This window comes from Eretmochelys imbricata, chromosome 1, assembly GCF_965152235.1.
Source record: "Eretmochelys imbricata isolate rEreImb1 chromosome 1, rEreImb1.hap1, whole genome shotgun sequence".
In the NCBI taxonomy this organism is placed as follows: domain Eukaryota; kingdom Metazoa; phylum Chordata; order Testudines; family Cheloniidae; genus Eretmochelys; species Eretmochelys imbricata.
In genome coordinates this window covers 141,604,346-141,618,393 of record NC_135572.1, presented here as the reverse complement: position 1 = coordinate 141,618,393, position 14,048 = coordinate 141,604,346, and the positions used below count along the sequence as shown (strand labels likewise).

The 14,048-nt window shown below is 42.7% G+C and overlaps 1 protein-coding gene across 1 annotated transcript in view; it reads left to right on the top strand.

The window, feature by feature from the left end:
• MAP7D2 (MAP7 domain containing 2) overlaps positions 1–14,048 on the top strand; it is a 131,325-nt gene that overhangs the window by 99,830 nt on the left and 17,447 nt on the right. The window contains exon 10 of the mRNA XM_077807187.1: positions 9,865–10,100. Coding sequence (XP_077663313.1) covers positions 9,865–10,100 — 236 coding nt within the window. The remainder of the gene's footprint in view (positions 1–9,864; positions 10,101–14,048) is intronic.

Sequence of the window (14,048 nt, the reverse complement as noted above, 5' to 3'; positions counted from 1 at the left end):
AGTTCCACTGAAGTCAGTGGGACTACTTGCCTGAGTAAAACAAGCAGGATTTAGCCCTAATTGACTTGCCATAAGGCATAAGCCATAGAGGGAGCCAGTGCTAGGGCCAGGAATAGAAAGCAGAAGTTTTGGCCCCAAGTCCTCTGTTCAGGCCATTAGATTATCTCTCAGATCAGTATCTAGAAGCATGTGTCTGTTTAAAATTATTGTTTCCTTGCCAGTTTTTCTCTGTTTACATTTGATCTGCCTGTCTGCACAAGTCCCCATTTCTTCTAACTTTCTTTGGGCCCAGCCATAGTCCTCCTGGGAACTGACAGGCCCCAACCTGTTCAAGCATCTGCAAATTTTCATACTTCGTAACATATTGTTTCCAGTAGGACACTTGATGTACAGTATATATATATATATTTTAAAAGATGGAAAAGTGAACCCAATGAAGGTTCTCCTTGGGTGGTTGTCTTCTTTTTCTGATCTGTGTTTGTTTACCAGTATGCTCTGGCTTCTGTTGCTCAACCAATTTAGATTTTTGCTGCCAGTCAAACTTACTAACTATGGCCCAATCCTCCATGTGGGAGGGGTTCTGTGTGGGCTCAGGATCTATCTTCATGGATCAAATTGCAGGATCATGGCCATAATGGTATTGAAATCAGTTTTTTTTTAAAGTTTTGAAAAGATCCATACAAGACCCCACTAAAAATACCCGTGTTCAGTGATTAATTCCCTGTTAACAGTTACATTTTTAGATCCATCAGTTAACCAGTTTTTAATCCATTCAGTATGCTACCTTGATTTTCAACCCAGTGTTGTCTTGACTGAGGGAAGGAGAGAAATAAAGTAAAGCCACATATTAATTGTTGGATCTACAATATTTAAAGTTTACCTGCTTCAGAGATAGTCAGCTAACAGAAGGCACTGAGACACATCAGTTTCAGAGCTGTGTTGACTTAACTGATGAGGATATTCAGACAAAGTAGTAAAGCCAGGCAAAGCTGTGTTGGTTCGTGCACTATTAGTAAGGCTAAGATTTTGTCATGGCTATTTGTAGTAGAAATCAGGGACAGGTCATGGGCAATAAATAAAAAACCACGGAAGCCCATGATCTGTCCCTGACTTTTACTAAAAACATCCCTGACAAAATGCGGAGGGAGGAGGGTCTAGCAACCTCCCTCCCTCCCCTCCCCACCCCGCAGCTGGGAGCTGCAAGGGATATCATTTCCCAGTGGCTGGAAGGGGTCTCCCTGCAGGACTCAGAGCTGCGGGGGGTTCCCCACCACCCACGGCAGCAGGGGAGCTGTGGGGGTGGGGGATGCTGCCAGCAATGGAGGCTGGGGAGCTGTGGGGGGGGGGGGGGCGGCCTGCCTGCCTGCAGCCACTGAACAGTTCTGTTTCAGAGTAACAGCCGTGTTAGTCTGTATTCGCAAAAAGAAAAGGAGTACTCGTGGCACCTTAGAGACTAACCAATTTATTTGAGCATAAGCTTTCGTGAGCTACAGCTCATTTCATCGGATGCATCCGATGAAGTGAGCTATAGCTCACGAAAGCTTATGCTCAAATAAATTGAACAGCTCTGGGGGTCCCTCTGCTGCTGCTGGTGATGCCTGGGAGCTGTGGGGGAGGGGGTTCCGGCTGCTTGCAGCGACTGAGACACTGCAAGGGGGACCCTGCCAGCAGTGGCAGCTGGGCAGCTCAAGGGTCAACGGCAGCTGGGCAGCTGCCGGGGGTCCCACACCGTCTGCGGAAGTTGGGCTGCTGCTGCAGGGTCCCCCCCCCGCCAGCAGTTGATGGTCAGCTGCAGGGCCCCCAATGTCATGGAGATCGTGGAAGTCACGGATTCCATGACATAATCTTAGTCTTAACTATTAGTAATGAAAGGAAGAAATGAACAATAATAGGGCAATGGGGGAAATTTGCATCCAGGCTCTTGAGAAAATATTACAAATTATGAACTGTAAAAAGCAGACATGGTAATGCTAAAGAATAGTCTGACAGCATCCTTTCAAAAAGAAAAACCTGAAAGTATGGCAGTCTCTTGGGTTTGAATTAAAGTGGACATAAAACAAACAGGATGTCTGAGCTATTCATTTCTGATTTAATATCAGCCTTCTAAACTACAGCATGGTCTTCCAATTCATGAGCTGTTGTGAATCTGGCTTTTAAAGCAACACATTGTTCTCTTCCCTACTCCCTTTAGATAAAATTGGACGTGACCTCTGACTGGCACATATTGAGAGACTTAGATTTTTTTATTTTTTTGTTCTTGTGTATTTTGAAGCCTTATGAATCTTCTGGTGCAGCGCAGGACATATATCTCACCTGTCCTTGCTTCAGCTAAAACAACCTCAGAACTCCTCCTGTGGAGTTTCCTGCACATTCTTCTGCCATGCGGGGGTCATCTTTTCCCCCTTAGAAGTGGCAGGTGTTGACCCACAAATACCAGTGAATCCTCAGACCCTTTGGAGGGCTTGTGCCCCTGTGTTGGTGTTTGCCCTTGCTCTGCTTCTTCTGGTGCCATGTCAGTACAGCAACAGCAAGAGTTATGCTGACAGGGTCTCCCCACCAGCTGCCTCCAGAACACTGCTAAAGGAAGGTTTGTCAGAACAGGGAGGAAAGGTGGGTATGTTAATTAGCCTATCAGAAAAATTCCATGCTGTAGGTGGGAGGAGAATGCCTCTTCCACAGCTGTCCCTGCTTCATGTATTTACATTCAGGTAACTTACTGTGTTACCAATTCCTCCTGGGGTTTATTTGTCATTGATAAAGAATCCTTTTCTATATAATTTTCTTGTCTCTCTCAGCCTGATCCCATGAGTCATAAAGTACCCTAAGCTTCCATCTTCCTTCTAGGATTGCATTCCCTGTTTCTAGTTCACCAAAAAAAATAAAGAACACCACCACCACCAAACCATCAAGAAAGAAAGTGTATGGATCATGCCAAAGATTCCTTTATATATACTTTTTTCTATAATCCTATTTTCTATCCACACATTCATAGAGCCCTGCAAATCCACGGATATCTGCTTTGTATCCACAGGCCATTGTTGCGGTTCACGGCTCAGATGAGGATACAAATTTTGTATCTGTGTAAGGCTCTGCATCACACACTCACCTGAATGGAGCGGCTGTCACCCAGCCCTCAGGCTCCAGCTTGGGTCTCTGAATCACGCAGCAGCCGGCTGCGATATGTGGCAATATGGGAGGAGTTGTCCCCAGCTTGCTCAGACAGAGGTGGTGAACTACAACTCCCAGAAGGGAGAGAGCCAAACGCCATTTTGAAAGAGATGTGGTTGTACTTTTAAATTAGTGGGCAGCGGCGGCAGGCACTGTGAGGAGAGTAGTTGTTGCCACTGTCTATCCTGGCCTGGTCTGTGTGCGTTAGAGCCACCGCAGCTGCGTAGGGGTGTCTGAGCCTCCCACTGGGAGGGCGGTGCTGTATATGAGGGCCCAGGATTGTAGTCTCCCTGCCTGGAGTGGTGAAGGAGGTACAGCATGGGTGGCAGGGCAGGAGGTCTCTGGGGAGAAGTGGAGGGCAGTTGGGAAGCAGGTGCTTGGCATACCCCTGCCTCACTGCGCGGTGACCTGTGGAGCTGTTAGTAGAGCCCTGCAAATCCCCGGATATCTGCAGACAAGTTTTGCAGATCAGATGTGTATACAAATTTTTGTATCCACTCAGGGCTCTAGACATTTGGGTTAATCCTTTCAGTGAAGAGAAAAAAGAAGAGGAGAAAAGGAGAAACTTGCTTCAAATAATGACCCCTACTGGCATCTTGGAATAGAGAAATGCTAGAGGTGTCAATTTACGGTGCTCTTAAATGCAAAGAAAAAAACCATCAAATCAAAGCAATGTTCCTTTTTCTATATTTCTGACTGGCACCTACTGTGGGATTTGAAAACTTCAGAATGCAGATTCTTATTGCTGATATAAATTTTGTGGAACAGCTGTTCCTCTGTCACACTGCAATATTGTCATTTTTACAGTTGAGTTATAGGTTTTATTTCTGGCTTTTAGCAAATATCAAAGCAAGTCAACCACTGTTCTCCTTTCCTCTCCTCAGACAACCGCACAAGAAAATGTGGCGAGATTTATTACTCAAGTTACCATTTTAACTCACGTTTTGGCTTCAGTGTAGTATGCGGTGCCTTCTGTCCTGGTCCTCAAAGTAGATCAAGAGATTTAATTGCTCGTTACTAGGCTCCTTCCCTACCAACCTCTTTAATATAAACTTGTTGTCATCCCTTAATCAGAATACAATTACTGCTGTGGTAATGCTAAACGTGATGACTCCGCCTTAGTTATGTGACTGTTTCTCCTCCTGTCACAACACCTAAAACAGAGTTGCCAGAAATGTGTTCTAAAATGGAAAAGGTGATCCAAGAAACTGAGGTAGAGGGTGAATGCAATCTGGTTGGGAAGTAATATCCTCTGTGCAACAGAAAAGGATAGACTGAGGGATGGCTATCGGTTTTTATTTACAAATTTTTAAATAAAAAATATAGGGACGGTTTTAGCTTTAACCTTGAACATTACCGCACATGCGCGCGTGCACACGAAAGCTGAAAGGGTTTCTCTATGTAGCTGATATACTTCATTTATTTTTATTTATTTATTTTGTGTCATAGGTGTGCATGATGTTTTACGTGTGAATAAAACAAGGTCATTTCCTCAAGGAAATGTTTTACGTTGTAACTCAAATGAAATTTGGACACACTCAGATAGAAGGAGAGTGCAAAGAACAAAAAGGGGAAAGTTCGGTCAATAGGCTTTGCTTGGAGAGTGGAATGTTAAAGAAGTTGTTTGGATACATAATTCCCCCTCCCCCCACTTCAGGCCTGTCTAGACTAGGGGCATATCTTTTAAAGGAACCTAAGTCCCATTTTGAAAAATGACTTTCCGTGAAAATCAGGTTCCTAAGTGCCACATTACTTCTGAAAATAGAACTTGGATATCTAAATCATGTAAGTGATTTGTAAATGTTACCCTGAGAAAATAGGTCATGTCTGAAAACATGTTTGATAACCTGATTTTAAAGAAGGACTTTGCACCTAGTACAAACACAGTTTAAAAGTGTGTTAGCTGGTTGTGGCCAAGCCTGGGCTCCCCACTAGGGTCAACCATGATCAGCGAACACACTTTCAAACTGTGTCTGTGCTAGGTGCAAAGTTCAGGTTTAAAAAAAGTTAGCTCACATGTTTCTAAATGTGAATTATTTTCCTATTGTAGACATACCCTTAGAATAGTTAAATTCCTGTTGTGTGCTATTCTGAAACGCCACACAGAAGCTGTGTTTGAAGGAGAGATTCAAATGATAGGCAGGAGCAGGGTTGTACAGCACCATAAGGATGGGAATCAGAAGTTAGGAGGTGGAAGCTGAAGGAAAGCCAGTGCAGGAATTCAAAAAGGCACATGGCACTGCTAAAGTAGCAGAACCCATGACTTTTTCAGCATAAGGAGAGGCTGGAGCAGAATGCCATGAAGGAGAGGTTGTACTAATCAAAGTGGTAGATGACCCTTGTCCATGCTTGGTTTTTTTGTCACTGCTAAAGGATTACTTAGTTTACTTAACAGTCTTTTTGATATTAAAAATCAAATTGCAGGATTAATTATCAGGCTATATGTAGAGGGAGAAGAGATAGGGGTTGCATGACACCAAGATTGCAATACTGGAGGATGTGGGGAAAATAATACAGTTATTAACAGTGGAAAAGGAAGAGTCTGGGAGGGGAAGTCCAATTGAATTCATATATAATTACTCACTGAGAGATACATTTTCAAAGAGATTTAAATGTTTGTGCAGTCACTTGTGCGTGCAAAAGACAAATTTGTTCATACAAAATTGGGTAGTTCCAGTTTTACATACAAAAACTTGGGCCCAGGGTTTTAAGTGCAAATTTGTATGAACAGAACCATAGTACATAGAAACTTTGTCATTTCATTCTGTTTGTACGCAGTGGTATTGCAGATTTTGCAAGGCTGTATAGCCCTCCACACCATTCTGCAATGCCAAGTTTTTGTGCACATTTCCTTTGTCGAATGAATGGCTCAGTAGGATAGGTCGGAAGGAGAGATGACAATGTGCATATCTCTTAATTGCTGCTTCTTATGGTGGGGTTCACTTAGGGTTAACTGTAAATTCCTCACCTATTTCTGGTTACATTTTCTAAATATAGTAATTGTAAATATACAATAGTAATCCAATAGAAAGTCTTGCAGGTAAAATTGCCTAATTTCAAATTTACTTTGTATTTATGGAGTGGATAAGGAGAAACTTAAAGGTTGAGTCAGGCAAAAATTTATATAGAGTGTTTATCTATTGCTCCTCGTTAAATATTAAGTAGAGTCTTCAAAGATGTTTGATAGTTTACTTCTAAAGTAAAGCAAAGGTTACAAAAAAAGGACTTTGCTCTTTGTAACTTTCTGTCAACTTGCCAAGTCTTTCAATAAGACAATCCTTCCTTGACTAGTTTCAGAGTAACAGCCGTGTTAGTCTGTATTCACAAAAAGAAAAGGAGTACTTGTGGCACCTTAGAGACTAACCAATTTATTTGAGCATAAGCTTTTGTGAGCTACAGCTCACTTCATCGGATCCGAATAAGTGAGCTGTAGCTCACGAAAGCTTATGCTCAAATAAATTGGTTAGTCTCTAAGGTGCCACAAGTACTCCTTTTCTTCTTCCTTGACTAGTTAAATTAAGACATTTGAGAGGGAACAGAATTGAGAGGTACAAAAGCAGAAATGTACCCATGCTCAGCTGTGCCAAGAACAGGCGACTGTGCCCACAGATCCTAGCAGTGGATGTGCATGAGGAGGCACTGTCTGCACAGGTTCCCATTTCTTCTCACCCCTGGAGAATCCTCCCCAAGCCTTCGGCCTTCTGACTCCATGAGCTTGTAGGAGAGGAGGGCCTTCTAGAGTCTCTTTCTCACTCCCTCCATCTCCAGACAAATGTTTCTACAGTCAGACTAGAGGAGATGCCATGCTTTGACCCCCAGAAAATTATTCCTATAAACTTAAGGGGCTAGTTGAGAAGATAGAGAAATCTGTCCCTCCTCAGATTGAAAAGTTAGTCTAACCGAGTGAAAAGAAAAGGAGACAAACACCTACAAGATCTCTATCAAGCGTTCTTAAACTACAATACCCACCTGCTGAAGTGAAGAAACAGATTGGCAGAGCCAGAAGAGTACCTAGAAGTCACCTACTACAGGACTGGCCCAACAAAGAGAAATAACAGAACGTCACTAGCCATCACCTTCAGCCCCCAACTAAAACCTCTCCAACGCATCATCAAGGATCTACAACCTATCCTGAAGGATGACCCATCACTCTCACAGATCTTGGGAGACAGGCCAGTCCTTGCTTACAGACAGCCCCCCAACCTGAAGCAAATACTCACCAGCAACCACATGCCACACAACAAAAATACTAACCCAGGGACCTTTCCTTGCAACAAAGCCCGTTGCCAACTGTGTCCACATATCTATTCAGGGGACACCATCACAGGGCCTAATCACATCAGCCACGCTATCAGAGGCTCGTTCACCTGCACATCTACCAATGTGATATATGCCATCATGTGCCAGCAATGCCCCTCTGCCATGTACAGTGGCCAAACTGGACAGTCTCTACGTAAAAGAATAAATGGACACAAATCAGACGTCAAGAATTATAACATTCAGAAACGAGTCGGAGAACACTTCAGTCTCTTTGGTCGCTCGATTACAGACCTAAAAGTGGCAATTCTTCAACAAAAAAACTTCAAAAACAGACTCCAGCAAGAGACTGCTGAATTGGAATTAATTTACAACCTGGATACAATTAAGTTAGGCTTGAATAAAGACTGGGAGTGGATGTGTCATTACACAAAGTAAAACTATTTCCCCTTGTTTATTTCCCCTCCTACTGTTCTTGTAAAGTGCTGGAAATGGCCCACCTTGATTATCACTACAGAAGGTTCCCCCTGCTCTCCTGCTGGTAATAGCTCACCTTTCCTGATCACTCTTGTTACAGTCTGTATGGTAACACCCATTGTTTCATGTTCTCTGTGTATATAAAATCTCCCCACTATATTTTGCATTGTATGCATCCGATGAATTGAGCTGTAGCTCACGAAAGCTTATGCTCTAATAAATTTGTTAGTCTCTAAGGTGCCACAAGTACTCCTTTTCTTTTTACAGATACAGACTAACACGGCTGCTACTTTGAAATCTAACCTAGTGATGTCTGTTGAATTATTTGCTATGTTCAAGATGATTATGCAAAATCTGGACTGTAATTTGTATGGGAGGGGTAGGCGTGGTATTCCAAAACTGCATTGTACTGATCTTCCCAGAGATTTAACTAGTTAATCAAGTTATTTCCACATATCAATGTTCATTCTCTCTCTCTCTCTCTCTCTCTCTCTCTTTTTCTCTCTCTCTCTCAAAAAACAACCCTTGTATTCTTAGGGTCCAATACTCCCTTAAGTGTGAGTAATCCATGCAGGGGAATAGAAACTCAGTGAAAACAGTTTCCTTTTGATCCTTTATTTGGGGGCTCAGGGCTGTCTATTCCCAAATCCATGGATCTTGGGGAATCTGAGAGACCCAAGGGCCATTGGCATAATGGCTTTTTGTCTCCACACTGCTGTATTGCCTCAGCACTGCTGTCCAGCCTCCCTGCAGCTCCTCTTCTTCCCTGGATTGCACTGATCCAGATTAGCTGACTTGGGTCTGAGAGTGGCCTTTAAAGATGACAATAATGCAACTAATGGTGCAAAACAACATGAGGGAAAGAAACTTTTCCTGGTGATCAATTTATGACCTGAAACATGGAGATAATAACCCCTAAAACTTTCTATCTTGGCTAGTGCAGTTCAAGATCCTATTCTTATAGTAGTGTCTGATCACTTCAAGCTGCAGATACATTTGCATAAAGGTGTCCATTTAACCCATTTATTTTCAGTTATTCATAACTTGTTGAAATTTGCTATGTGTGGTAGCTCCCTGAATAAGGTTATAGAAAACATTATACTATGGTACAGGAAATTGTATATTCTATTATGTTATATGAAAAATGTGATTATGTAATTAAAATTGTATCATAATTGCATAGCCTCAAGGGTGCAAAGTGAATATATATATTCATATATATATATGCTCTCTTAATATAGATATTTTTAATATGGAGTTCATATAATTTATATTTTTTGAAAGATAATAAACCGTTTGCGTCAGTATTCTAAGGCAGAGAATTGTACAGGATTTTTTGTCAACTTTACAAGTATTTAAAGTATTTAGCACATTATTGATGCTATATAAATAACAGATAGTATTTCCTCTTATCCATGTTTGTTTCCTTATAATCTCTGTTCTTTAATATGTGCATATTTTTAAGGAAATAGCATAAAAATCACACCTTGGACAGAGTGTTATGATGATAAGCTATCTATGGCATGTGCTTACCCAAAATCCATTATCAGCACCATTGCCACTGCTTACACAGTGCAACAAAAAAATTTCTAATACCTGAGTTTTCAGTGTCCAGTTTATGATAGGGATGATGCTGATCGAAGCACTTAATGAGTGATCGGGATCAAACCTGGCCTACTCCAGGTAAATCTTTAGACATGTGGGGTGGGGCGTGTACGTATGTATATATAATAAATTCAAGCCAGTAAGTTACATACTCTTCTATTTCTATACCTATATATAAACACACTCTCCTTATCACTAACATTTCATTTCCTTGATAGTCTGAGCTACTGTGTCAAAGCCTACAAGAAAGGAGTAGCAAATATCTGTTAAGATAGAACTTCATACTAAATCACATATAATTTATGGTGTGTGTGACTTTCTTTCCCTTTCTTCCTCCCTCTCCCTCCCCAACCCCAGGACAGTTACAAAGACGTATCCACAGTCTCCTAAAAACGTTAAACAATATCCTGCATCTCCTGTGAAGCACCGTGTCACCTCTAATCTCAACCAGGAGACTCCTAAAAAGAAAGCAGACAAGGAGAAAGAGAACACCACTAGCCACAAACCCCAGCTGTCTTCCACTGAGGAGGAGGTGGGCCAAGCAGTTGCTGAGAAACATGTGCCTTCTGCAGGAAAGACTGAAAGTGGTGAAGGTGGGTTTTGCTGCAAGGATCTATCTAAAGCTGCTGCTGGTACATGATACTTTTAAACAAGGGCATTTCTTTCTTTTCCTAAAGCTACTTGTAAATCTGAAGTTTGGAGTATCTATTGAGATCACTAGTTATATAATTTCCACTGTGGTGACGTGGATAAACTCTTAATGATAAAAATGCAATATGAGGTGGCCAAACTGAGGATTCCCATCACTGAATCTCATGGACCAAGGTTTTCAAAAATAAGAGCCTGAAGTTAGCCATTGTCATCAAGGGTGCATGGTTTTGAAAATCAGGTCACCTTATTTAGATGCCCAAGTGTGGATTTAGAAGCCTAGTCTAGGCTTTTTTTTTTTTATTATTATTATTATTATAATCTTGCCACTTTTGGATTAAAACTTTTTTCTTTACTATTCTCTTCATATCAAAATGGTCAGTTAAACATCCCCTTTTTTTTTTTCCATTTTTGTATTTCATGCTAACAAGCTGCTTCGGCTTCAGCTGTGCTAATCATTTGAAGTCAATGGTCCTTGGAAAAATGAGCTCCTTGATCACTCCTTACACTTCAGACAGGTTTTCAGAACTTACCTTTATTCTGTCTGGTACTTCCCTGAAGTACTGGGCTCTGCCTGAGCAGGATCAGGGTCCATTTAGCTCGACAGTGGATGCCACTTGAAAATATTGCCTACTTCTTTCTTTTAAGATACTACTCAATCTCTACAGCAGTTGTGACCTAAAATACTTCACCACACAATGAAGTTATTTTTATATTAATCTTATTTCTATGTCTGTGTCAGCCTCTTTAAAGTGCCTGGTACTTTATAGACATACACAAAATAAAGACCCCACCCTAAGACTTTTCCAGTGCATGAGGGATATAAAAAAGTACTTGTGAGGTGGATATGGGGGAAAGGGAAACAGTAGGCTACTGCGAAAAGATAACATGCTTATTGACAGGTTTCAGAGTAACAGCCATGTTAGTCTGTATTTGCAAAAAGAAAAGGAGTACTTGTGGCACCTTAGAGACTAACCAATTTATTTGAGCATGAGCTTTCGTGAGCTACAGCTCACTTCATCGGATGCATACTGTGGAAACTGCAGAAGACATTATATACACAGAGACCATGAAACAATACCTCCTCCCACCCCACTCTCCTGCTGGTAATAGCTTATCTAAAGTGATCATCAAGTTGGGCCATTTCCAGCACAAATCCAGGTTTTCTCACCCTCCGCGCCCCCCCCCCCAAACCCACTCTCCTGCTGGTAATAGCCCATCCAAAGTGACCACTCTCTTTAAAATGTGTATGATAATCAAGGTAGGCCATTTCCAGCACAAATCCAGGTTTTCTCACCCCCCCACCCTTCTCCAAAAACCACACACACAAACTCACTCTCCTGCTGGTAATAGCTTATCCAAAGTGACCACTCTCCTCACAATGTGTATGAAAATCAAGGTGGGCCATTTCCAGCACAAATACAGATTCTCTCACCCCCCCCCACCCCCTTTTTTCAAAAAACACACACACACACAAACTCACTCTCCTGCTGGCAATAGCTCATCCAAACTGACCACTCTCCTTACAATGTGCATGATAATCAAGGTGGGCCATTTCCAGCATAAATCCAAGTTTAACCAGAACGTCGGGGGCCGGGGGGGGGGGGTAGAAAAAAACAAGGGGAAATAGGCTACCTTGCATAATGACTTAGCCACTCCCAGTCTCTATTTAAGCCTAAATTAATAGTATCCAATTTGCAAATGAATTCCAATTCAGCAGTTTCTCGCTGGAGTCTGGATTTGAAGTTTTTTTTGTTGTAAGATAGCGACCTTCATGTCTGTGATTGCGTGACCAGAGAGATTGAAGTGTTCTCCGACTGGTTTATGAATGTTATAATTCTTGACATCTGATTTGTGTCCATTTATTCTTTTACGTAGAGACTGTCCAGTTTGACCAATGTACATGGCAGAGGGGCATTGCTGGCACATGATGGCATATATCACATTGGTGGATGTGCAGGTGAACGAGCCTCTGATAGTGTGGCTGATGTTATTAGGCCCTTTGATGGTGTCCCCTGAATAGATATGTGGGCACAGTTGGCAACGGGCTTTGTTACAAGGATAGGTTCCTGGGCTAGTGGTTCTGTTGTGTGGTATGTGGTTGTTGGTGAGTATTTGCTTCAGGTTGGGGGGCTGTCTGTAGGCAAGGACTGGCCTGTCTCCCAAGATTTGTGAGAGTGTTGGGTCATCCTTCAGGATAGGTTGTAGATCCTTAATAATGCATTGGAGGGGTTTTAGTTGGGGGCTGAAGGTGACGGCTAGTGGCGTTCTGTTATTTTCTTTGTTAGGCCTGTCCTGTAGTAGGTGACTTTTGGGAACTCTTCTGGCTCTATCAATCTGTTTCTTCACTTCCGCAGGTGGGTATTGTAATTGTAAGAATGCTTGATAGAGATCTTGTAGGTGTTTGTCTCTGTCTGAGGGGTTGGAGCAAATGCGGTTGTATCGCAGAGCTTGGCTGTAGACGATTGTAGTTTCCTCAGGAAGTCAGTCGAACATGATACAGTTCTGTGGTGACCTAGAATCCTATTTTCGACGTCTCCAACTCAAGGAATATTTCCAAAATACCTCTGAACAACATACTAATCCACAGAGGCCTCCCTATCAGCATTACAAAAAGAAGGATTCTAGGTGGACTCCTCCTGAAGGTCGAAACAGCAGACTGGACTTCTACATAGACTGCTTCCGCCGACGTGCACGGGCTGAAATTGTGGAAAAGCAGCATCACTTGCCCCATAACCTCAGCCGTGCAGAACACAATGCCATCCACAGCCTCAGAAACAACTCTGACATCATAATCAAAAAGGCTGACAAAGGAGGTGCTGTTGTCATCATGAATAGGTCGGAATGTGAACAAGAGGCTGCTCGGCAGCTCTCCAACACCACTTTCTACAAGCCATTACCCTTTGATCCCACTGAGAGTTACCAAAAGCAACTACAGCATTTGCTCAAGAAACTTCCTGAAAAAGCACAAGATCAAATCCGCACAGACACACCCCTGGAACCCCGACCTGGGATATTCTGTCTACTACCCAAGATCCATAAACCTGGAAATCCTGGGCGCCCCATCATCTCAGGCATTGGCACCCTGACAGCAGGATTGTCTGGCTATGTAGACTCCCTCCTCAGGCCCTACTCTACCAGCACTCCCAGCTACCTTCGAGACACCACTGACTTCCTGAGGAAACTACAATCCATTGGTGATCTTCCTGATAACACCATCTTGGCCACTATGGATGTAGAAGCCCTCTACACCAACATTCCACACAAAGATGGACTACAAGCTGTCAAGAACACTATCCCCAATAATGTCACGGCTAACCTGGTGGCTGAACTTTGTGACTTTGTCCTTACCCATAACTATTTTACATTTGGGGACAATGTATACCTTCAGATCAGCGGCACTGCTATGGGTACCCGCATGGCCCCACAGTATGCCAACATTTTTATGGCTGACTTAGAACAACGCTTCCTCAGCTCTCGTCCCCTAACGCCCCTACTCGACTTGCGCTATATTGATGACATCTTCATCATCTGGACCCATGGAAAAGAAGCCCTTGAGGAATTCCACCATGATTTCAACAATTGCCATCCCACCATCAACCTCAGCCTGGTCCAGTCCACACAAGAGATCCACTTCCTGGACACTACAGTGCTAATAAACAATGGTCACATAAACACCACCCTATACCGGAAACCTACTGACCGCTATTCCTACCTACATGCCTCCAGCTTTCACCCTGACCACACACACGATCCATCGTCTACAGCCAAGCTCTGCGATACAACCGCATTTGCTCTAACCCCTCAGACAGAGACAAACACCTACAAGATCTCTATCAAGCATTCTTACAATTACAATACCCACCTGCGGAAGTGAAGAAACAGATTGATAG